The sequence below is a fragment of the Marmota marmota genome, unplaced genomic scaffold, assembly GCF_001458135.2.
Source record: "Marmota marmota marmota unplaced genomic scaffold, marMar, whole genome shotgun sequence".
Taxonomy (NCBI): domain Eukaryota; kingdom Metazoa; phylum Chordata; class Mammalia; order Rodentia; family Sciuridae; genus Marmota; species Marmota marmota.
Window position 1 is genome coordinate 29810673 of NW_025999990.1, and position 24181 is coordinate 29834853.

At 42.6% G+C, this 24181-nt stretch overlaps 1 protein-coding gene across 1 annotated transcript in view; it reads right to left on the minus strand.

Moving 5' to 3' along the window:
* The window catches only part of Mocos (molybdenum cofactor sulfurase), a 53184-nt gene that overhangs the window by 24736 nt on the left and 4267 nt on the right, over positions 1-24181 (minus strand). Inside the window, exons 3-10 of the mRNA XM_015482424.2 lie at positions 20766-20855; positions 17693-17759; positions 15938-16579; positions 13977-14053; positions 11886-12085; positions 7157-7273; positions 5357-5806; positions 3501-3663 (exon numbers count right to left, since the gene is read on the minus strand). Coding sequence (XP_015337910.1) covers positions 3501-3663; positions 5357-5806; positions 7157-7273; positions 11886-12085; positions 13977-14053; positions 15938-16579; positions 17693-17759; positions 20766-20855 — 1806 coding nt within the window. The remainder of the gene's footprint in view (positions 1-3500; positions 3664-5356; positions 5807-7156; positions 7274-11885; positions 12086-13976; positions 14054-15937; positions 16580-17692; positions 17760-20765; positions 20856-24181) is intronic.

Consider the following 24181-nt stretch of genomic DNA (forward strand, 5'->3'; position numbering starts at 1 on the left):
TGTAAACTTTATTAAATAGATGAATTTCAAGGTATGTTAAGTAAATAGCAACAAAGTTAGAAAAAATAAAAGGATAGAAAATGATATACCAGGCCAACAAATCAAGAGACAGCTGGGGTCACTTGTAATATCAGATAGATAATTTCATACTTCACAGTTTGGAACAAGGAAGATTACCATGTACAAAGAGGGAGATTACTTAAACAGGGACAATCCACCAAGAAGATATAATACTGAGTAAAGCAAAACTAACAGAAATATTCAGGAAAATTAGACAAAGCCATAATTACACTCCTCTCAGTGATAAAATAGAGCTAATAGGCAGAAAAATCAGCAACTACATAGAAACACTGGATAATACCATCAACCAACTGGATCTAATTGACATTTGTAGAAAATTCCACCCAATAACAGCAGAATACACATGAGATGTTCATGGAAACAGAAGATATCCTGGATCATAAACCAAACCTTTGCAAACTTTAATGAATTAAAATCATACAGAGTATGTTTCTCTTTTGGAGAGTTTAATGGAATTCAAATCAATAATAGATAAGAAGAAAATCTCCAAACATTTAGAACTTAAACAACACTTCTAGGTAATTCAGGGGTCAAAAGAATGTAAAGGGCATAAATAATACCCCCAAAAGATACTTGACATCATTAGACATAAGTAAATGAAAACTAAACCATGAAATAATATTACACTTTCATTAAAATGAACCACCATTTGACCCAGTTATCACATGCCTCACTATATACATAAAAGACTTAAAATCAGCATACTACAGTGACACAGTCACATCAAGGTTGACAGCATCTCAATACACAATAGCTAAGCTGTGGAACCAACTTAGGTGTCCTATATATGTAATGGAATATCACTCAGCCATAAAAAAATAATGACTCTGTGACATTTGCTAGAAAATGGATGGATCTGGAGACTACCATGCTAAGTGAAATAAGCCAATCCCAAAAAAAACAAAGGTCAAATGTACTTTCTGATATGTGGATTCGAACACACAAGAGGGGTAGGGGAAAAATAAAAGTTCAGTAGATTAGACAAAAGAAAATGAAGGGAAGGGAGGGGGACAGGAAATTGGAAAGTCAGTGGAATAAATCGGACTTCACTTTCTTTCGATCATATATAAATGAACCACAGTGAATCTCCACATCATGTGCCTCCATAAGACTGGGATCCTAATTAGAATAAGAATGTACTCCATGTTTGTATAAATTTGTTCTTTTTAGTTATACATGACAGTACTCTATTGTCATGTATAACTAAAAAGAACAAATTTTAAAAATAAAAATAAATGTTTAAAAATTTTAAAAAGTATTCGGACAATCCCAATTTTGCTGGGAATGCAAGATGGTACGACTCTAAGAAATAGTTGGGCAGTTTCTTTTCAAGATAAACATATTCTTGCTGTATTACTCAGCAATTCACTCCTAGTTATTTTTTAGAGAAATAAAAACTTCTTATCACCCAAATATCTGCACATGCATGTTCACATTGGTTCTATTCATAATTGCTCAAAACTGGACAGTGCTATCTGTAATGCCTCCAGGGGAGGGGAAAATTAACCACATCTCCAATTTCTATAATCCTGTGTCCAACAGCCAGAGTCAAGGGCAACACAATATTTGGCTTATGTGTGGCACAAGGCCTAGTTTCCAGGAGGCTGCTGTCCAGCCACAAGCCCCCAGGGCTGGTCAGTCCATTGGTGTTCGCAGACCTGGCTGGAGGCTATTTGTACATAATGGCTTATACATACTGAGATGTCTCAGGAAGGGTTCCCAAGACACTGGAGACAGAGGTTGGAACAAAAGAAACTCACTTTTTAAATAAGATACCATTTGTCTACTCAAAAATAGTGAACAAGCAAAAATTTAAAAAATTATTTAAAACTAGAAACAATTCAAATATTCTTCAATGAATAGATGGATAAATACACTCTGCTACTTCCATACCTTGGAATACTACTCTGCAATCAAGAAGAATGAACTACTGTTACATTGTTACATTGAGTAACTGGGGTGGATTTCAAAGGCATCATGCTGAGTGAAAGAAGGTAATCTGAAAAGATCACATACTGTATGATTCTGTGGATAGAACATTCTCAAAAAGATAAACCTACAGTGATGGAGAGCAGATCGCTGGTTGCCAGGTGTTAAGAGCAGGGAAGGGGAGACTACAGAGAACTAGCATAAGGGAATTCTTTGGGGGTGATGGAGTTGTTCTGTATGTGGATTATGGAGTTGGCTACACACATATGGGAGAACAGAAGGCCAAGAGTTGTCCACCAGTTTGGAAGAATGAGCTCACAAGACTTCTTCTGTAACTCTAGTAATATTGGCCTATTGGCTCAAGGAAAAAAAAAACTTGGAACAGAAGAACATACAGCCAAGAAAACAATCATACATATATAACAATGTGGGGCTGCAGTGGTAGCTCAGTGGTACAGCACTTGCCTAGCATGTGTAAGGCACTGGGTTTGATCCGCAGCACCATGTAAAAATAAAAAATAAAATAAAATTTCAAATATATGTATATATATGAAAATGTGATGTCACAAAAGATCAGTTACAAGTTAGGAGAGAAATTTGAATATTCTGTAAATGGTAGGTAGGGTGAGGAAGGAGGAGCAAAAAGACCTAGGAGAGGTACATAGAATAATTCAGCTTTATAGTATGAATATTCCTCAAAAAACTTGTAATTTAACCCAGCTATTCCACTCCTGTTTATACCCAAAGAACTTAAATCAGCATACTACAGTGACACAGCCACATCAATGTTGATAGCAGCTCAATTCACAATAGCTAAGCTGTGGAACCAACCTAGGTGCCCTTGAACAGATGAACAAATAAAGAAAATGTGGTATATTTACACAATAGAATATTACTCAACCATAAAAAAATGACTTTATGACATTTGCTGGAAAATTAATGGATCTGGAGACTACCATGCTAAATGAAATAAGCCAATCCCCAAAACCAAAGGTCAAATATTCTCTCTGATATGCAGATGCTAACACACAACAGGGGGAGAAGGGAAGAATAGAAGTTCAGTGGATTAGACAAAGGAATGAAGAGAAGAGAGAAGGAATGGGAATAGGAAAGACAGTGGAATGAATCAGACATAACTTTCCTATATGTGTGTATTAATAGACCATAGTGAAACTCTACATCATGTACAACCACAAGAATGGGATCCTAATTAGGATATACTATACTCTATATATGTACAATATGTCAAAATACACTCTATTGTCATGTGTACCTAAAAAGAACAAATAAAAATTCAACTTTATTTGCAATATTTATTATTATTATTCTTTATTTTTTTTANGCTCTCCATTTGTGTACAATGAATTGAAATGCATTCTGCTGTCATGTACAACTAAGTAGAATAAAAACTTTAAAAACAAAAAAAAAAGCCATTCTATTCCCATCACACGAGTAGGAAAGCCGCCCTGTGGGAAGGAGCCCTTTTAGACCTTGTGCTTTGATGACCATGATCCTTTGCTGCAGGTCAATGAAGGGCTGGATCAGGCAGAGGCGGGGCTCCTGCTTCTGACTCAGGCAAATGCCGTTGTGATTCACAACCATCCAGCTCCGGTCATACAGCAGCCCGTGGTTGCCTACAGGCCACTTGGTCACCTAAACAAAAGGTAGGAGTATTTTAGACCAAGGCAAAACTGATCTTCACATTATTGAACAGGGGCTGCACAAATCCAGATGGACTTCATGAATTCAGCACATATTCTCAAAGGAAGAAAGAGAGGAGGAGGAGAAAGTGGAGGAAGAGAACAAGGCAAATGGAGGCAGCAGGGAGCGAGATTTCCCTTCAAAATACAAATTATACCTACTGCCCAGATCTTGATGTCTAATACTATTCTCCAACAGAGAGAACTGGGTGAAGAAATGGTCATTCTAGGACCAGGTCAGGTCAGTTTGGAGGAATGAGATGTTAAGACTCATTCTGTAACTCTAGTCTTATAGGCCTATTGGTTCATGGAAAAATAAATTTCTACTGAGTCTCCATATCCTCATCTGTAAAATGGGACACCAATGCCTGCCTGGGCCATCTTTTTGCTTATCCTAGAGAACAAAACTCATCTATGAAAACAGATCCCTCATTGGTAAGGGGAACACGGAGTCCTCACCTGCGTTCATTCAGGAAGAAGTGAATTTGCTGGTTTATGATCTTAGCCTGGAGGCCAGGCCCTTATGGGACCACTCTGAAACACAGGCCAACAAACAGCCCTGACCTTGGTATGTCAAATGAGGAGCCAGAGAGCCTGTCATCCCAGAGGCTTAGGAGTCTGGAATATTTGCCTGGAACTTGAGACACACATGGAGATTATAGAAAGAGAGCCTCAGATTGGCCATACCAGGAGAAATGGCTTCTTGGAAACCAGGGCTAGTTGCCAGACAAGGGAAGACTCCTGTCCCCCAGGTGCAAAGAGGGCCCAGCCAATATGTTTGCAGATATAACATATGTTGTCCTTCAATATCTGTGGGGGATTGGTTCCATGACTCCCCACATAGACACAAAATCTGTGGATGCTCAAACCCCTTGATTAGTGGTACAGTATTTGCAGATAACCTGCAAAAATTCTCCCATGCACTTTCACACTCCAGGTTATTGGTACTACCTAGCACAATATAATTGTTATGTGCTGTTGTTTAGGAAATGATGACAAGGAAAAAGAAAGTCTATATACGCTAATGACAGATGCATTTAAAATAATTTGTTTTGATTTGAAGTTGATTGAATCAACAGATGCAGAACCATAGATAGATACAGAAGGCTGGTACAGTTTTCCTGTAGGAAGCTCTGAGCAGAACAAATCTCAGAGCATGGACCCAAAGGTCAGCAGACCCATGTTCAAATCCTTGCTCTGTCATTTGTTTACAGGTGACCTGAACAGAGTGCTGAACCTTAATCCATTCATGAACTACATCTATGGAATAGGGATAATGTCACCCTTCACCTCGTGTGGCTGCTTTAAGGATCAAATAAAACGAAGCATGTTAAGTGCTTCAGCAAGGAGCTAGCACGTGCATTCAAGGAAAGTGACAGCTATAATGACTAACAGGTGTGTGCCACTCAGAAACAGGGTCATCCCAGGGTCCCCATGAGCAGAATCATGTTCAGAAGTCAGCCTGTAGGTAGAGAGGCAGAACGAGAATGAGAACAGCGTTTCATACGACAACGCTGACATAGTACTTTGATTTCTGCATGCTTTTCTTCACCTGCTACATCTTTTCTTCAATTTATCCCCCTCAAAAAAAATCCCATAGAGGAAGCAAAGAGAAGCAGTTTCTGTGCTGCAGCGAAAGCTCTTACCTCAAAGGCAGCACAGGACTTGATGGGGTAGAGGTAAAGGTTGGTGACAACGCGTGGCCCATGGTCCCCATGCAGGGCACCTGCAGCTTTTTCCAAAGACAGCTGCTGGCTTCTGGTGGCCTCACTTTGTGGTGGATGCAAACACATGGCATTGGAACCTGGATGAGAGTCAGGGCAAACCCCAGAGCCTGTGCCGATGTCATTCTGAGGCAGGACATGTCTGTCTGTGACAGCAGGCATGTCCTGGGCTTTGCCCTCTGCTGATGGGACTCCAGCTTCCCTGGGACCAGCCGGAAGCTGATCACTTGGTGAGCGCAGGCGGGTAGCTATGATGAACCTGAGAAAGGCCTGGGCGTCCTCAAGTGTAGACATGTATCCAAATGAAACCCTCACAGATCCTGTAGGCTGCCCATCTATGAGGTCGACGTCGTCTCCACAGACATGACCAGCCTGGAGTACAAGGGAGGTAAATCAGCCAGAGGGACTCACGCCTTCTGGATCAATCGGAAACAGTTTTGTAAAACAAATTTTGTCAATTTTAAAATTAACCCAGGAAAACAGACCTACTACACCAACATGCGCTGCATGTATGAGACACGGGGTTCAGCTCTGAATGCTCAGGGGCCAGCTTCCTGGACCCCATTTTGTTTAGCTGTGAACCAATACCAATCTCCAAAGGCCGTGAAAGAGCTTAGCAGAAATACTTCTTGTAAAGTGTTGAACCCAGAGCTGGCACAGTGCTGGCCACAGAGGGGTCAAAGAACAGACCAGAGTTTCACAAGCCCTGAGGGTTGGCTTCCCTGTAAAACCAAGGCTGAAGCAAAAGAAATACCTGCTGGCCAGCCCCTCAGTCCCTATGAGAACCAAAGAGAAGCCTACATCCCTGAGAGATGCCCCTTGACATGAACGAAAGACAGAGATGCTGTCCCTAAATGACTTAGGCCCAAGTCAACCTAAGTGTCCCCTCTAGGAGGGAGGAAAGAAGCAGAAAGATGTCCGTCTCTTAGCCCAGCTGCCTGGTACTGGTCACCGGTCAATGTAGCATATAAGGCTACACCTCCCAAGTGCTAATTCCAGTCCAGTCAGCCAAAGAGATGGGACCATGCCGTTCCACACAATCAAATGTTGCATCTACAACTGCATTTATTCTAAGCCTCTCTCTCCCTCTCTCCCCACCCCACCCTCTTTCTCTCCATCTCTTCCCCATCACTCCTTTTAAATAAAATCCAGTTTGTGGTTAGTTGGAATCTAGTACAAACAAATTCAGCAGCAATCAAAAGAAACTCAAAATTAGAAACCTCCAAAATAAATAAGGGCTCTTTGCCACTCAAACGATTCTACTCTTATGAAATGGTTCAAAACAGACTGCACCCTGAAGTGCAAAACCTTGGCCCAGGAGAGAAGGGAAGGCAGGGATTCTGAGAAACAAAGAATCCCTAGAGCCAGAGAAGAGTTCACGATTTGTAGAGAGGCTCACTCTAGCTAGGGGACTGTCCCCAAGGAACGCTGAACTAGTTAAGGGTGTGTCCTTGCACATGCCTCCTTAACAGCTCTCTCTGCCTTTAAATTTCTGCCCTCAAAGTAAAAAGTGAATCAGAAACTACTGCCATCAAGATAATATCTTGAAGTAGTTTCTACTCATTCACCTCCTTTTCTTTTGTATAGCCTCAGAATAGGCCCCAAGAAATCAAGCCAAAGAACTAGCCCCACCAGACACATGACCAGTCAAAGTGCAGCTGACCCCTCCCCACCACGTCGTCTCGGTGATCTGAGTCACAGCACTTGGGCCATGGCACTGACCTGAAGATGCTTCTTGACCTTCTCATTGCTTATCCCCAGGTGCCTCTGGCAGGCCCCAGTGTTGCAGAAGCAGCCAGTTCGCAGGTGGATGTTGTACAGGCTGGCCATTTTGTCTACCTGTGGATTAAACATGACACACAGCAGGTGTTACAGATGTCCAGTGGTACTCTAATTGCCTGGGAGAGTTTCAGGTCAGCATTTAGGGCCTTTCCCAATAATAAAACAATGATCTTGTTACTAAGGAAAAAAACTAAATAAACCCTCTAGCTTTGTTAGTTGATTTAAAAATCACTGATTTTTGAGGTCACATGACTGGGCAAGGGCAATACTTATGAGTCTCCCACCAGCTATGCTGTGGCTCCTCCTCTGACATGTGGGTTATGATGACCAACAGTTGCCTGCATCACTCTTCAGGGACCTGATGGCTACTTTTGTTGAAAACACTGACTCTTACTTGGGCCTACATGTGTCTGAGAAGTGACTGGAATGAAATGAAAAGACTTGACCTCTCTGTCTTCAGATTGTATCTGTCTCCTTTAGGGCCTTCATTTTTAGGTCAGATTCTATGTAGCTCTGCACATAGAACATTGTTGAACATTTCAGAAATGTCTTGTCCCAAAATACAACAGAGGGTTATAACTTGACCCAGACCTGCCTGGTCTCTCCCCTCTTATAGCTAAAGACACCTATTAGGTGCCATGACCTGAAACACCAGACTATGAAGGTAGTGAAGAGGTAGCCCTCAGGTTCCTGGAAGCTCTCCATCTATCCCCAGAAAAGACATGAGTATTCCTCCCTCTGTTAGCCTCCCTCTTCCTCATGGCTCCTATTCTATACCCAGAACCCTCAATCCCTTGGTGCTAAGATGCTGATTTATGAGTAAAACTCCCTCTTCTCCATTTTTGGCTACTGAATAAAACCTTTCTTTCCCCCCAACACTTCTCCCTCAGACATTGATTTTTCAGTGGGATGAGCCCCTGGACCTGGATTCAGTAATAGTCTGAGACTGGAAGTTTGCTCTAAAATGGCATGTTCTATGACAGGTTTATTAAAGATTTGATAAATGTTTGGAAATAAAGGTTCAGCCAGTCAAATTACAGAAATATGCTTGAGAAAAGTGAAAATATCAAATTCAGGCAAAATTCCATGAGCCCAGATGTTTCCAGCAAAGTTCACAAGAATAACACTTTGGCGCCACTGGGCAGCTCCTTGGCATCAGCTGCCACAGGGTCTGATCACAGAGCCAGCCCCAGCAAGGTGCCATTCCCAGTAGCACCACCTGGGCTCTCAATCAATCTGGAAATCATTGTGTCATATGCATATCCTTTTCATGTTTCTCAAACTTTGGGTTCAACCGGAATAGTCGCTCAGTCTGAGCTGGGAACTCAGAAGTTCCCAAGTCTCTTCTGATCTCTAAAGACTCTGGAAGGTGGTTCACATTCACTTGAGCCCACAGGAATGTTTGTGCCGACTCTTTGGCTGTGAGTCAAGGACTCTACTCCCTTGGGGCACCCTGTGTGGGTCCTCAGCCCAGGTAGGTCAGGCTGAATTCAGGGAGAGAGTCATCTAACTACATTCAAGGAAACAAAGACATCTTACCCACATGGGTAAGCCTTTGAACGTCACATACCAAGTGTCCAGAGGCAGCCACAAGGAACATAGTGTCCCCTGCAGACCACCAGTCACCATAGTCAGACTGGCTCTTGGCTGAGCAACCGTGCCTCCCATAGTCCCTTGTCAAGCTCATGATGTGTTCGCTCTGCCATCTCCCCTGGTCTGTCAGAGTGAGAAGAAGCCATCTCATTTTCTGGATTGAACCTGAAGGTCCTTGGAGAACAACTCTGTCCCTTCACCCTTGACTACTAGTGACGTCCTGGAGGTCTCTGCACTGTGAGGTGAGACTTGGCAGAACTTCTGGGTCCAGCCAGCTCCTTCTTCAGTGTCCAGTCTCCATTCACAGAACACCATCTAGGGAAGCCCCGCCCCTCTCCCAGACCAGCTGTATCAGAAAGGACAATAGAAGCCCCCAGTGGCCATCCCTCCTCTCCCATATTCACTGTTCTGGTTAGCATTGCTGTAAAACAAGCCACTCAAACTTGGTAGAATGAGACAAAAACCACTGTATTGTGCTCATAGTGACAGTGGGTCAGGAATTCAGATTGCTCACAGAGGAGGCTTCTCTCTGTTCCATATCTCAAGTCCTAACTGGGAACTCAAAGTCTAAGGCTTGACATGATCTGAAGACCCATTTATTTACTCATTTGGGTGTCTGATTACAATGCTGGAAGGGATCAAAATTTAGGGCGGACAACCATAGTGGCTGGGCGTGGCCTCTCCATTTGGTTTACCTCCCTCCAGCATGGCAACCTCAGGGGACAAGATGGCAGCTTACATGGTAACTCAGAGCTCCATAACTGAGTGCAACAAAACATGCCATCACCTTTTCTGACCTAGCCTTAAAAGCCACACAGGGTCCCCTGTGTCATATTCTATTAGTTACAAGTGATTCACAAACTGGCTCAGATACAAGGGAAGAAATATTGGCCCCAGCCTTCCATGGAAGGAGTGTCAAGGTCACCTGGCAGAAGGATGTGGAGGGAAGACATTACTGCAACCATGCTTACACTCTGTCCCAATTTCCCACTTATGAGTCAGTCTCCTCCTGCCTTCATCCGTAGGGAATTTCACCCAGGCCCAGCCAGGTGTAGGAGGCTGATCACAGAGGCAGGATGAGCATAGGGAGGGGTGGGAATAAGCCCAAGTGCAATGCACAGAAGCATCCCAGCCAGGAGGCTTGGTGTTCAATGTTCACTGAGCCCTTACTTTATCCCAGATCCTGTAGTAAGTGATGTGTATATATTACATCTCATTTCACCCTCATAACCACAATATGAGCAAGGCATATTGTCATCCTCGTTTCTTAGAGTCTTAGAAAGCTTAAGACAATTTACCCAAGATCACAGAGCTAGCAAGAAGTGGTCAGAATCTGATCCCATGTCTTAGTCACCATACACAGTAAGGACCCCCACCAGTGGGGAGAACAAAATTAGGAGATCCGGAAATTGAAAACAAGAACTCAAAGACTTCACATAGAAGGTTAAATTCTTTCACTTAGCCCCAGAAAAAGAGATAACCAAACCCAACCATGATGCCATCTGATCTTTCTGAAGGCTATCAAAATCCCTGTGGAATTCCCATACTGTGAAGCTTCCTTAGCCCAGGGTAACCATAACTGGAGTTTCCTGAACCACTGCAGGTGGCTACACCCCAGTTGTGAAGTTCACGGGGTGCTTTCCCCTATCAATGCTCAAAGGAAAAGACTGGCCCTGTGCCTAACCTCAGGGAGTGAGCACCCCTCTGTTCACTCAGTCTGGTGACGCCTCCTCTTTAAGTCTTCTCCTCCAGCGACACCTGCCATGGGACACATCATGGTCACCCATTGCCCTCTCTCAGTCCCTCAGGAAATACAAATTTACTTTAAATTCAAGAGTAAAATTTATTTTACCAATTACCTAGAATAACATATTTAAGAATATGCATTTTCTTGATGCATATTCTACCCCAACATACACAGGCAAAGCATTTAAAATTACATGCTTCACGGTGGTGCTGGGCTGGTTTTGTGGCAGGTGAGAGAGCTGAGGGCCATGGGAGTGGGGAGTTTGCACTGTCAAATTACTCAAGAGACACCTGGGGTTGTAGAGTGTCTTCTCTAAATGTTAATGGGGAGCAGCATCCCCCAGAAGAATAGTTCCCTTTGTGTTCTTTATAAAGTTTGTGGCTCTTTAGAAGAGCAGGGGCAGAGGTTCCTTTGGAAATGGACTTTTATGTTTTTGTTTCTGAGACAGGGCCTCCTTATGTTGGCTAGGCAGATCCCAAACTCCTGGGTTCAAGGGATTCTCCTGCCTCAGCCTCTTGAGTACCTGGGAATACAGGCATGCACCACACTGGTTGGCTAGGAAATGGATTTTGTTTGGGATATTTGAAATTTATCAAAGGTGCATAGGGATTGTGGCTTTCAGGGGAAGATAAATACTTTCTTCTAAACTTATGATCAAATGGACCCCAACTCAAATACTTCCCAACCTGCTAAGCACAGTTTCCATTTTTTTAATGAGAAAATACATGCAGAGTAGGCAGAAAATCTTTAGCCAACTCACCAAACCTTTGAACTCATCATATGCAAAAAATAGGCAGAAATAAGGGCTTCTGTGAGTTTAAAAAAAAAAAGTGAATCATTTTTATGTCTCATAAAAAAAAACTCTGAATTTCAAATAACACACCAATAAATGCTGTTGAATCTCATGTATCATGGAGTACCAATCAGTCTGTGCATGAAATACCTCAGCTGGGGTATTTTGTCCCTAGTACTTTTCTGTCTAGATTACTTTAGGGTGTCTTCCCTTGCTGCCAAGCTGTCACCTGTACCCTGCCATTGCCAATGCTATCAGAAGAATCAGCCTCTCTCTTTCCAATTTGAAACTTTCAACCATGCCTGAGTAAAGAGGGCTGAAAAAAATACATAGCCAAGCTTGTTCTGAGTGTAAGTGAGCATTAAGAAGCCTCTGAATGAGAGCCAGGTGGCTCTTGCAACAGCACCTGAATTTTGTCACCATGTTTCCGGGACACAGAGGCTTTGACTGCAAATTCCAGGGCTCAGAAAGGCTCCCAAGTTCCAGGAAGAGCAATTCTGTTGGAAGAGGGTCAGCAGGATGAAAAGAAAACTCACCTGGGAGTAACCAATGACGTTCCCATTGTCATCCAGTACATTAAAATTGATGAGGGGACCCTGAACGTCAGGGCTGCTGAAATCCGAGTCTCTGTAAATCCGCACCACAGGGGCTCCATTGGGGTAGTGGAGAGAGGACAGGGCTGTATAGGTGTACTGAGCCAACGTGAAGGTGTGCTGCCTGATGTTCTCCATGCCACCTCAAAACAAAGGTGAAATGCCGAGTGTCAGGAATTCTACGTGAAAGGCCCTCTCATTTTTAAGAAAACAAGATCCTTACAACTGATCAACCTGGTCCTCATAGTAATAATTTTAAGTACTTGTAAGTATGGTAGGATATTGCCTTTATAACAAAGGTTTAGGTCTTTGGGACTAAAAATTAGTTTGACATTGCTGTTTCTGTAGAATTTTTCCATAGGAATTCTGTTGTACCTCTTATTTAAATATATATGTATTTTAAATATGTATGTACATGTACATATACACACATGTATACATATATATGCATACTTAATGGAACTTGAACATGTAGATAATTTATACTCTTTGGTAGCAGATTGGGGAAATGTATGTTTTCTTTAAATATCATTTTTTGTTGTTTGTGCCTGCTAATGTTTAAATCATTTTAATTATACAAAGCAATGAAGAGTACATGCTTCAACACGAACAGACCTTGAAAACATGCTAAGTGGAATAAGCTAGACACAAAAGGAAAAATATTGTGTTATTCCTTTCACATAAAATATCTACAAGGCAAGACAGAAAGGCCATCAGGGGTCACCAGGGGCTGGGAAGAGAAAGGGATGAGCAGCTATTGATTCAGGGGTAGTTTCAGTCTGGGGTAGTGAAAAGATTCTGGATGTGGGTAGTGGCAATTAATGCACAGCAATGTGAAGGTCCTTAAAACTGCTGAGTTACATGCTTAAAATGGTCTAAATGGAAATTTTTATTTTATGTATATTTCACCACCATTGTTTGAAAAAGCAATTGAGTAGGAAAATAAAAAAGCAAAGTTTGCCATATTAGGGACTGATATTATCAAACTTTTGACTTTAAAGGCACCCCTGCCACCTGTGATTTCAGTGTCCTATTGATACCTTTCCTTGGAAAGTGGTTTTTCTATGCCCATCTTTACCAGCTCCTCCCTTGGTCCTGGATGAGGCCCACTTACTCCTTACACCTCCATCAGGGCAGCCCTCCCTTCCATGAATCCCATCTGCCCCAGGGTTGGGCTGAGGCTGAGGACCTGGAGAGTCCTAGTAGTATGACAGGACAGAGGGAGGAAGGGCTGCCTAACTGCTAAGTCACAGTCCCACTCTGAATGGACGGCACAGGCAGCACGTCCAATTCTGGATACTCAGCCTCTCAAGGAGTGGCCAGGAGCACAGCACCATGAGTGAGCCATGCTGACTAGATAAGTCTTCTTCCGGGCGTGGACCTTTGTGTCATCCCTGTGAGATGGGAAAAGGCATCTGTCTGTGTACCAGCCTCTGGGGAGCAGCCCCACCTGTCCACACCCCTGAGTACTTATCAGGAAAGAAGATGCACATTGTACAAAAGCTGGTGACAGAGACAGTGATTGGGGTTTGGAGTTATGTATGACCTGCGTTTAAATCCTATCCTCCCAGTTCCCAGCTCCCCAGCCTGGGAAGATGTTTAACCTCTCTGACCCTCCACTCTTCTGTGGATGAGACAGCCTTGTCATCAGCTCCTGGGGGGGGGGGGCTGTGGAGAGGATCCAGCAGGACAACAGCTGAATGAAACCTCAGGATCTATAACCATTTCCAGTTCAGAGAATGAGGACAGTACCTCCATTTCTGTGCAGCTATTAATCTTCTGATTTGAAATGTCTCCCACCTGCTAAAATGTTCTTTTAGCTGGCAAAGCAAAACAACCCCCCAAAACCCTTCTCATTCCCTTTCTTTCAGAAGTTGTTTTGAAGATATTTAGAGTCATATTTAACTGCATTCAATGTCCAGCTACTATGTATTACTTACTTCCATTGATATTGTCTCCTTTGCAGGAACCACACCCGTGCCAGGAATCCCTCAAGACCACAAGCAATTCCATACAGATAAAATGTCCACTGACCTGTGAGGCGCTCCAGGGCATCAAATCCATGTTTTAGTGCTATGATGTCAAGGAATGAAATGGTGCCATCTTCAAACCTATAACCATGGGGTGAGGGGAAGAAGATCAAGCTGTGGCCAACAGACTCTATGTGAATTGTGAGGTATGTAGCCAGGGTTTGACTTTAGCCAGAGTGATATCTATTAATAGCTTGCCTTTGACACTACTTTTCCCATCTGAAGAGGGGCTTTGCTCACCAAGAGCCAAGCTGTCTCTAGCCCTGATTGGCTCTTCAGCTTTCTCCAACTACTTCAAACTTCCTAGGGCAGGCTGGCAGTTGTCATAAAAGTCCCTAAAAGATATTCACCATCTTGAGATGCTAAGGAGACAAAAGATGCTTTGCTGCCCCCAAGAAGAATTTGGACTTGACTTTGAATTTGAAATAACTGCCCTTGAAATATCTTGAAATAATGCCATCTGACCACAAGAGGGCACCACTGACAAGATGCCAATTCAGAATGATCATCGAAGCAGCTGAGAGATTCTTTAGGAGCCTATGGTTCCAAAGCATATGAACCACGGGTTTGGGTTAAAAATTGCAAAGCTTTTATTTATACAGTATATACATAATTTCTTGGTAACCAAATTATTTGTTATGTTTGAATTTCTTAATTATTAATTTCATCAGAATTTTCATTGAATCTTTATAGTCTCCTACTGTGTATCAGGCCCTGTTCTAGCTGCTAAGGATATAGCAGTGAACAATGTAGGTGAGATCCCTGCCATTCCAGCCTCACATTCTATGAAACAAGGAATAAAACCCAGCAAATACACACAGAACATGGCAGGGGGTGGTAAGTGCCATGAAGATGCATAAGCAGAAGTGCTGGTGGCTACATTAATCCAGGTCTCAAGGTAAGTCCTATCTGAGGAAGCTCATTTAATCAGAGACCAAATGAAGTCAGGAGCAAGGGAAAGAATTCAATTTTGGTTTTTGTTTGTTTGTCTTTATTGTATTTTGTATGGGGGACTGAACCCGGGATGCTCAACTACTGAGCTACATTCCCAGCCCTTTTTTATATTTTATTTAGAGACAAGGTCTCACTTAGGACCTTACTAAGTTGCTGAGGATGGCTTTCAACTTGAGATCCTCCTATCTCATCCTCCCAAGCCACTGACTTACAGGCGTGAGCCACCATGCCCAGCAGACAGAAGGTTTAGTTAGCATCTAGTGGCAACCTCAACTAGCAGGGTGATTAGTTCCCTATCCCAACTCCATGGTGTCCCCTGCTGCTAGACCAGCAGAACCTTGGGTCAGGGGACATTTTCACCTCTTACACATTTGGCCTATCAGTACCTCGCCATCACCATCTGGGAGAATCCTGGCCATGACCCATACCTCCTGCCCTAACGCCTGAGGAAGAAGCACAAGCCAACAAAGCTAGGCAAGGCCTTGCCCTCTGAGGGTCAGTGACAGCCAGCCCTCAAACTCTCTCGGTGACTCACTCTTTGTGGGGGCTCACGGAGGCTCCAACCCCTGCAGTGCAGGCCTGGGGACCTCTGGCTCAGTTCATTTTTCCTGCTAACCAGATCTGACCCAAGCTGCTGTTGACTGGGTGCACTCTTGTTCCTTAAGGTGTTTTCTGTCAAGATCATTGTTGCAATTTGCTGCCACCGTTTGTGGGTGCTACGGAATCACAATCTGGCCCATGACCTCTTTATTTCCCTGTGGGCCTGTTCACCTCTATGAAAGGTTAGTACTATGGTTAGTACTATGAAGAAGCCTACACACAGGGGCAGAGGTCACCATGAAGCCTGTGGCACACTCCAGTGACCTCTACCTCCCAGATCTGAGCCTTGCCACCAGCCTATCCCTGCCAACAATGTCTAACTCCCCTGACCCCGTGGCTTGAACAATCCCAAGGCTGCATGTGCCAGACCTGCCTTGGAGACTCCACCAGCCACCCCCATGGCAAAGTTACCTTTCAGTCACCGACTGCCTTGGGATGTAAAAGTCCTCTCCTGCAAGGTAGGCAGCGGCAGTCCCTCCTCCAAAGTAGTTCTTCCTCAGGAGAGGAGCCACACGATTATTGACCAGCAGAGCACCCAGGCCAGTGGGGAATCCAAAGATCTTATAGAAGGAGATGGGGACAAAGTCGGCCTGATGAGCCGACAGGTCCAAAGGTGAGGTGGTCACATAGGAGGCTGCATCCAGCAGCACAAACCACTTCCCAGGCACGCTCACGGGGCTCATCCGCCCCGACTTGACCTCTCCTATCCAGGACAGCGGGTATCTGGTTCCTGAATAGTTACTCTGAGCTGGGTAACAAAAGAGATGCAGAAGCTGGCAGTTTGGATCACAGGCCACAGCACCCTGTTCCTTGGCTGACCACATATCCTCTGGACTGACCGCGGTGGATGTGGCATTCATAGCCATGACCACATTCCTTATTCCTACTACGGAGGTGTGACTGTCGGTGAGGTAACAGAACTGACTTCCGCTGCTGTCTGGGCTCTGAGACACCCATGGAAAGGCCTCGGCCACCAGTTTGAGAGCAGCTGTGCTCCCAGCAGTAAAGATCACGCTGTACTCCTCTGGCGTGGTGTGGAAGTGGGCCAGGACCCTGCAAGAAAGAGCATCATGCAGAGCCTTGGTCTCAGCTCCAGCGCTGAATGATTGAAGGTTGTTTTCTTTCTTTTTTGGCACCGGGGGATTGAATCCAGGGGCACTCAACCACTGAGTCACATTCCCCACCCCTCTCTGTGTGTGTCTGTGTATATGTGTTTTATTTAGAGGCAAGGCCTCGCTAAGTTGCTGAGGCTGGCTTTGAACTCCTGATCCTCTTGCCTCAGGCTCCCGAGCTGCTAGGATTACAGGAGCATACCACCAGACCTGACTATGTTGTTTTCTTTCTGCTGAAAGGACATCTCTACTTGAAAAGCTAGAGAAAAATCCCGATAGGCTTAGCCACATTGTGAAATTAGGGTGGGGGGCTGAGAAAGCCATGGGAGAGATCAGGCTCAAATCCACAATCACAAATCCCATCTTCAACCTGAATGACAAAAATCAACAATGACCTAAATGTTGGTTGAAAAGCCCTTCTACTTGACACTTCTTCCCTAGTTCTGTCACAAGTTTTAAGTCATCAGCTTATTTCACATAGCTTTTAATACTGACAACCTGATTGCAAAAACTGTATTAGTTTCAAATTTGAAATAACAAGAAATTGTGTCAATCCAAGTAACTTTAGGGACCACCTGGAAATTATTTTCCAGAAACCAATTATGTGGAAAAGTACAATGCGCTGTTTAATATGCAAATACTAGTACAATGAGCTGTTTAATATGCAAATACTATTCCTATGGTGGGGTACCATAGGAATAAAACAGATGCCTAATAAAACATGAAAAGTGGAGCAGTGCTTTTCTTCTTTCTGAGAACAAGACCTCAGAACCTGGTTCACTCCTTGGCACTCTGACACATGCTCAGAGGCACATCAAACAGCTATATGACCTCAAAGCCACATACCTGTGTTTCGTCTGCCCCATTCTACATTTAATGCATTCTTGCTTTCCTGTCCTCTGACCCCGGACTATGTTGTCATGAGTGCATCGCTTCTTAGCTAAGTGTGATCTTCCTGAAACCCATTCAGAGCTTTTTCGGGATTAAGGCAGGTTCTAGGAAGGAAGTGTGTCCACCAAGGTGGTCAGCTCAGGCTGGTGTCCCTGTTGCTCACCTGTAGCGCACATGCTCCACAGTGTCATGGGTGAGCTTGCTGATGGTATTCTGGCTGTGAGGATTACCTGGCAGGTTGCAAAGACAAAGCCTTAGAGTTACTACCATGATCTCTCCTTTTATGTCCCTTCAAAACCCTGACCCTCTACTTCTTAAAGGTCGAAGCATAAAAGACCCATATGACCCAGAAATTCCACTCCTAGGAATCTACCCAAAAGAAATAAAAACTTATGTTCACACACAGACTTGCACATGGATGTTCATAGCAGCTCTATAAGGCTGAATTCTGGAAATAACATAAATGTCCATTAACTAGTGAACAGACAGACAAAATACAGTACCTCCCCACAAAGGACAATTCTTTTGCAATAAAAAGGAATATAAGAGGTTGTGAGGGGAATGGGAAAATAAACAAGGAGAGATATGAATTACAGTGGATGGGGTAGAGAGAGAAGATGGGAGGGGAGGGAGGGGGGATGGTAGAGGATAGGAAAGGTAGCAGAATACAACAGTTACTAATAGGGCATTATGTAAAAATGTGGATGTGTAACCGATGTGATTCTGCAATCTGTATTTGGGGTAAAATTGGGAGTTCATAACCAACTTGAAGCTAATGTATGAAATATGATATGTCAAGAGCTTTATAATGTTTTGAACAACCAATAAAAAAAATTAAAAAAAAAATAAAAAGGAACAAATTACTATGTCATGAATGAACTTCAAAAGCATGCTAAGTGAAAGGTTCCAGATACGAGAGCCCACTTGTTGCATGATTCCATGGACCATGATTCCATAGACCACATGAAAGATCTAGCAAAGCAACTGTATAGAGATACTGAAAGTGGTAGATTATGGGTTGCCTGGGCTAGGAGTGGCAACAAAGATTAACTGTCAATGGGTGTGGAGAATCTCAGGGTGGGGTGGGAAGAAAATGTTCCAGCTGATGCGCAATGGTTGCAATCACTCAATCAAAATGCTAAAAATCGTTGACTTGTATAGATGAAGTTTGGGTTATGTAAAATATAACTCAATAAAGCCATTTAAACAAATAAAACAAAACCCTTCTCTTACTTGTAAAATAAGTTGGGACCCAGGAAGAGGGTTTGGGAGCTAGCAGTCAGCTCAGAGGTAGCTGGCCAGGTTCCGCAAGAGGTGGCCAGAGGCACAACCTCAGGAGCCTGCCCTCTCCTCCAAGCATAATCACACCATGACACCATTTATTAGTCCCCATTTGGTGCCCTGCCATTCCCACCCCTGCTGCTGGCACTGTCCTTGCATAAGTGCACCACCCTGGATACATAAAAGGGCCAGCACATGTCCCCTCATCCTCCCACTCCCAAAACTTAAGGCTCTCCCAAATTCACCCTTCTCTTTGATGGATTCTAGTCTTCCCCCCCCCCCTTTGTATCCTCCTTGTGTGTCCCAGAGTATTGGAATCTCCCTCAAAACTTGGTTCTCAGACATGAATCCAGATGTCTGAAAGGCCTGACATATAGGGGCTGGGGACCATCATCTCAGAAGGTGCAGGACAGTGTGTGCACAGCCTTAGTTTGTGTTTCGTTTGTTTTTCCCCTAGACCACACTGAAGGGTCACACTGGATTTATGGCTACTGAAGCAATCAGACTCACCTTGGTTTTTAGCCCTGCATCATTAGGACACCCTGAATCTCTCTGCAGCCATCTTGTAGGCTTACATGTTTCCCATAGTTGTAGCTCTTGTAAAGGTTACAGCAGAAACACTGTGGGTCTCTTTGCAAATCATAGATTAAAATCAAGATAAAGTCCCTCACTGGCACCTTCCCTGAAAGCTTCACCAGATTTAAAGATCTGCTGTCTGCTCAGAGCCATGATTCAAAGCCCTTACCATAGCATAACAGGACTGTCATGAACTGAGACAGCTGTGGGAGGGTGGGGTTGGGTTCTAGAGTTAAAATGTCAGGATTCAGAACTCAACTTTCCCAGCTCCAATACTTCCTGACTTGTGTAGCCTCAGGTTAGTTACTTACCCTCTCTGGGCCCCTAATTGCTCACAGATAAATCAAGGGTAATAACAGAACCTATAGCTCTTTAGTTATTGTGAAGATGAACAGAAGTTAACACATGTAAGCGTTTGAGAAATACCTGAGCCCTAGATGGGTATTATCACTATTATCATTACAAATATTATAACTGCTACTGTGGCTAGTATTACAAATTTCCTTTCCATCCAAGGTTATCTTCTGATCATGTTGTGCTGCTGATTAATACCCTCAGTGACTGCCCATTGTTCTTAGAGGAACCATCAAGCTCTTCAGAGCATCTCCAATGCCCTGCCCCCACCTCCCTCTCTACACAGACCTCTACCACTCTCCTACCCTCTGTGTTCCTGGGCTGCTTCCTGAATCCCCTACCAGATCTTGGTTCTTGCTGTTACCACTACCTGCAGGCTTTCTCCTCCTCTTGTCCAAGTGAAATTCAGCTCATCCTTCAGCATCCACTCCACTCCCAAGAAAGCTTTCCTTGGCGTACACACTGCTAACCCCACTGTCTCTCGGCAGATGTAGACTCCCATGGCGCCAGCCACCTTTTCAAAGCCCTTCACGCACTTGTTAATTACATTTATTTGGAGATTACTTAATTATAGTCTTGTCTACCAGGACTAGATGATAGTCTCCATGGAGAAAGGGTCTGTGTTTATTTTTCTCCCATTATAGCACCAAGCCCATGTACCATGGTGGTTTAATAAGTATGGAATGAATGAATGAATGAAGTGTGTCCCTCCTGCTGTTCCACCCTCTACACTGTAGAGTCACTCACAACACCGAACACAGCACCTTTGAACTTCTGTGCCTGCCAGACACAGACCCCTTCTTCTGGATGTAACCTATTTATCCCTGATCGAGAACCTTCCATCCCAAACATGTGTTTGGTACAGAATCATCCTGGGTGCTTGTCTGACTTCCCATCTGATACGGGGCTTAGTCAGCTTTGTGTGCACAGCATGTTCTCCATCTATTAATCCAACATTATTAAACATAGATTAATCATCTGCATATATAATTAGCTAAAGTCAATTTGGGGGTGTTTTTCTTTACCATAAATATTTTTCATGAGATCATTCGTGAAGCTTGTAAGCTGGCTCTGGGGGAACAAGGTGGCTCCTGCATGGTCAAGGTAGACAGTTCCTGAAAAGAAAGAAAAAAAATATCGCAGTTTGTTGCTCATAGACCTTCCAGTCATCTACATCTGGTTTGTGTGAGTCTGACCAGTGCCCCTTCAATGCATGTCAATGTTTTAACACCAGGACACTGATGTCCCTGCACCTCTTGATAAGAGCTTCTTAATCCAAGTGTAGGCATGAACAATGGCAGAAAATGCCCTTCTAATGTTGAGTGACATTTAAGACCCTCAGAGAGCCTTCCTGACTAACCAGCTTTCTTATGAAGCTGGACCAGTGTCCCACAGAGTGGAGGTGCCCAAAGACCCTGGGGATGAATACAGCTGTGACTCAGGCCCTGTCCTGGAGGTTCCGTGCACTCCCCTGATGGGTGAGCCTGGGTTCACCCTCAAACCCAGAATAGCTATGAGAACTGCAGAGAATTTGAGAGAAAGAAACAAACCTTCCAGTCTCTCTCCTGTAGAAAGAAATTCAAATTTAATGAACATAAAATACCATGGTTTATCTGTTAGCTTGGCAGAGATCAAAAGGTTGGATGTCTCACTATGGGGGCAAAAGCTAGGCAGCACCCTACTGGCTAGAAATTGGTACAACTCTTTTTTTATGATTCTTATTAATGCGTTATAATCATACACACTAGTGGGATTCATGATGCCATATTTGTACACGTACATAACAATTTGAGCAATCAAATTTTCCAGTGATTTCTCTTTCTCTTTTTTCAGTACAGCTTAATGGATCAGTCATTTGGCAGCATAAGTAGCACTTTAAAATGCAGATACTCTTTGAAAGAGCAATTCCTCCTCTAGGTATTTTATCTTATAAAGACCCAAGCTTTTGTGAAATGAACTGTATATGAGGGTATTCAGTGCAATATTTACTGTAATAGCAAAAGAATAAGGACAAACGTCTATCAACATGTACTTCAAAGAAAGAATTATTGAATACCCTACATGAGGCACTACGTTCGATCCTCAGCACCACGCAAAAACAAGTAAATCAGGGAGGGGAGGGGAGGGGGGATAGTAGAGGATAGGAAAGGCAGCAGAACACAACAGACACTAGTATGGCAATATGTAAATCAATGGATGTGTAACTGATGTGATTCTGCAATCTGTATATGGGGTAAAAATGGGAGTTCATAACCCACTTGAATCAAAGTGTGAAATATGATATATCAAGAACTATGTAATGTTTTGAACAACCAACAATAAAAAAATTTTTTAAAAAAACAAGTAAATCAAATAAATGTATTGTGTCCAACTACAAATAAAAAATAAATGTTTAAATAAATAAATTTAGTATCCAACTGTCTCTTTTTGTTATTATTGTTGCTTAAGTTTTTGTTGTCATAAGTCATTACCTAACCCAATTATTGAATATCCTAGTACATTATAAGCACTGTTATGGAACAAACTCTGAGATGCACTTTCCACAGCCTACAAAGTAAATAGATCCATTTGTTCCTTTGTTCACTTAGCAATATTTTTTTTTAGTCAGGTAGGGTGAATTTTTATTTTACAACAACTTTATTGATATATAATCCACAAGCTGTGAAATTAGTGATGTTTGGTGTATTAGCACTGTTACGCAACTGTCACTACTAATTTTAGAACATTTTTATTCACCCCAAAAGAAGTCCCATAACCATTATCATTCATATACCAGTCCCCCCAACCTCACCCTGGCAGTCACTAGTCTAATCTTCTGTTTCCAAAGATTTGCCTATTCTGAACATTTCACGTAAATGGAACCATTCAATATGAGGTCTTTTGTATCTGACCTCTTTTATTTGGTGTTATGTTTTCAAAATGTATCCATATCTTGGCCTGTATTAGAACTCACTCTTTCTATGGCTAAATATTATTCCTTTGTATGAATATACCACAATTTGTTCATCCATTCATCTGCATGGGAACATTTGGATTGTCCTCACTTTGTCTATTATAAACAATGCTCCTATGTATATTAATGCACAAGTTTTTACATGGACATATGTTTTGTGTCCATTCAGTGAAGTATCCTCTGTATCCATTGAAACACACATGTTTTTCAATTTAGTATCCAAGGGATTGGGGTTGTGGCTCACAAGTAGAGCACTTGCCTAGCATGTGTGAGGCACTACATTGGATCCTCAGCACCACCCAAAAATAAATAAATAAAATAAAGGTATTGTGTCCAATAACAACTAAAAATAAATGTTTAAATAAATAAATTTAGTATCCAATTGTCTCTTTTTGTTGTTATTATTGCTTAAGTTTTTGTTGTCATAAGTCATTACCTAATCCAATGTCCTGAAGATCTATGTTTGTGCTTTCTTCTAACAATTTTATACTTTTTGCTCTTACAGTTAGGTCTTTATTGATTTTGAACTAATTTTTGAATAAAATGTGAGGGAGAGGGCATGTGGATATCCAGTTGTCCCAACATCATTTGTTGAAGAGACCACATTCTTTCCCCCATTAAACAGTTTGAGCATCCCTGATGAAAACCAACTGGCCACAGAGGCATGTGTTTCTCGACCTACAATTCTATTCTATTCTGTTGGTCTATCCGTATGCCATCCATTCTGTTGGTCTCTATGTCTATCCATATGCCAATACCTCACTGTCTTGATTACTATAACTTTGCAGTAAGTTCTGAAACCAGGAAGTGTGGATCTTCTAACTTTGTTTTCAAGATGGTTTTGGCTCTACTGAGTCCTTCCATTTCTATATGAATCTTACGATCTGTTTATCAATTTCTGCAAAAACTCAGCTAGCTAGAATGATTCTGAAGTAGGTAGAGCAAATTTGGCCCACATACTGTGTTGGATAAAGAAGGATTTTAATATTAAATCCTTTTCTTGTTAACTGTGAAACTTGGTAAAATCTTTATTTTAAAAATAGAGTATTAATGTATCTCATAAGAATGTCATATTGTGTTAGAAAAACATAGGAAGCACACTGTTTCATGAATACTTTTTTTCCCTCTTGCACTAACATTATTTTGTCATTTAAGTACTTAGATAATCACACTTAAATAAATTTATCAAAGCTGCTCCAGTGGGGGCAAAGGGAAGGGAAGCTGGTATTCTTATAAGATTTGAATTGAATCTGTACATCAGTGTAGGGATTATTGCCATTTTAACAATATTAAGTCTTTCAATCCACAAATACAGGTTCTTTTACCATTTATTTAGGTCTTTAATTTCTTTCAAAGATGTTTTGCACTTTTCATTGTATGTCTTGCACTTTTTTATTTACTTATTTATTGGTGCTGGGGATTGACCCAGGGGCACTTTACCACCAAGTTACATCCCCAGTCCTTTTTATTTTTTATTTTGAGACAGGG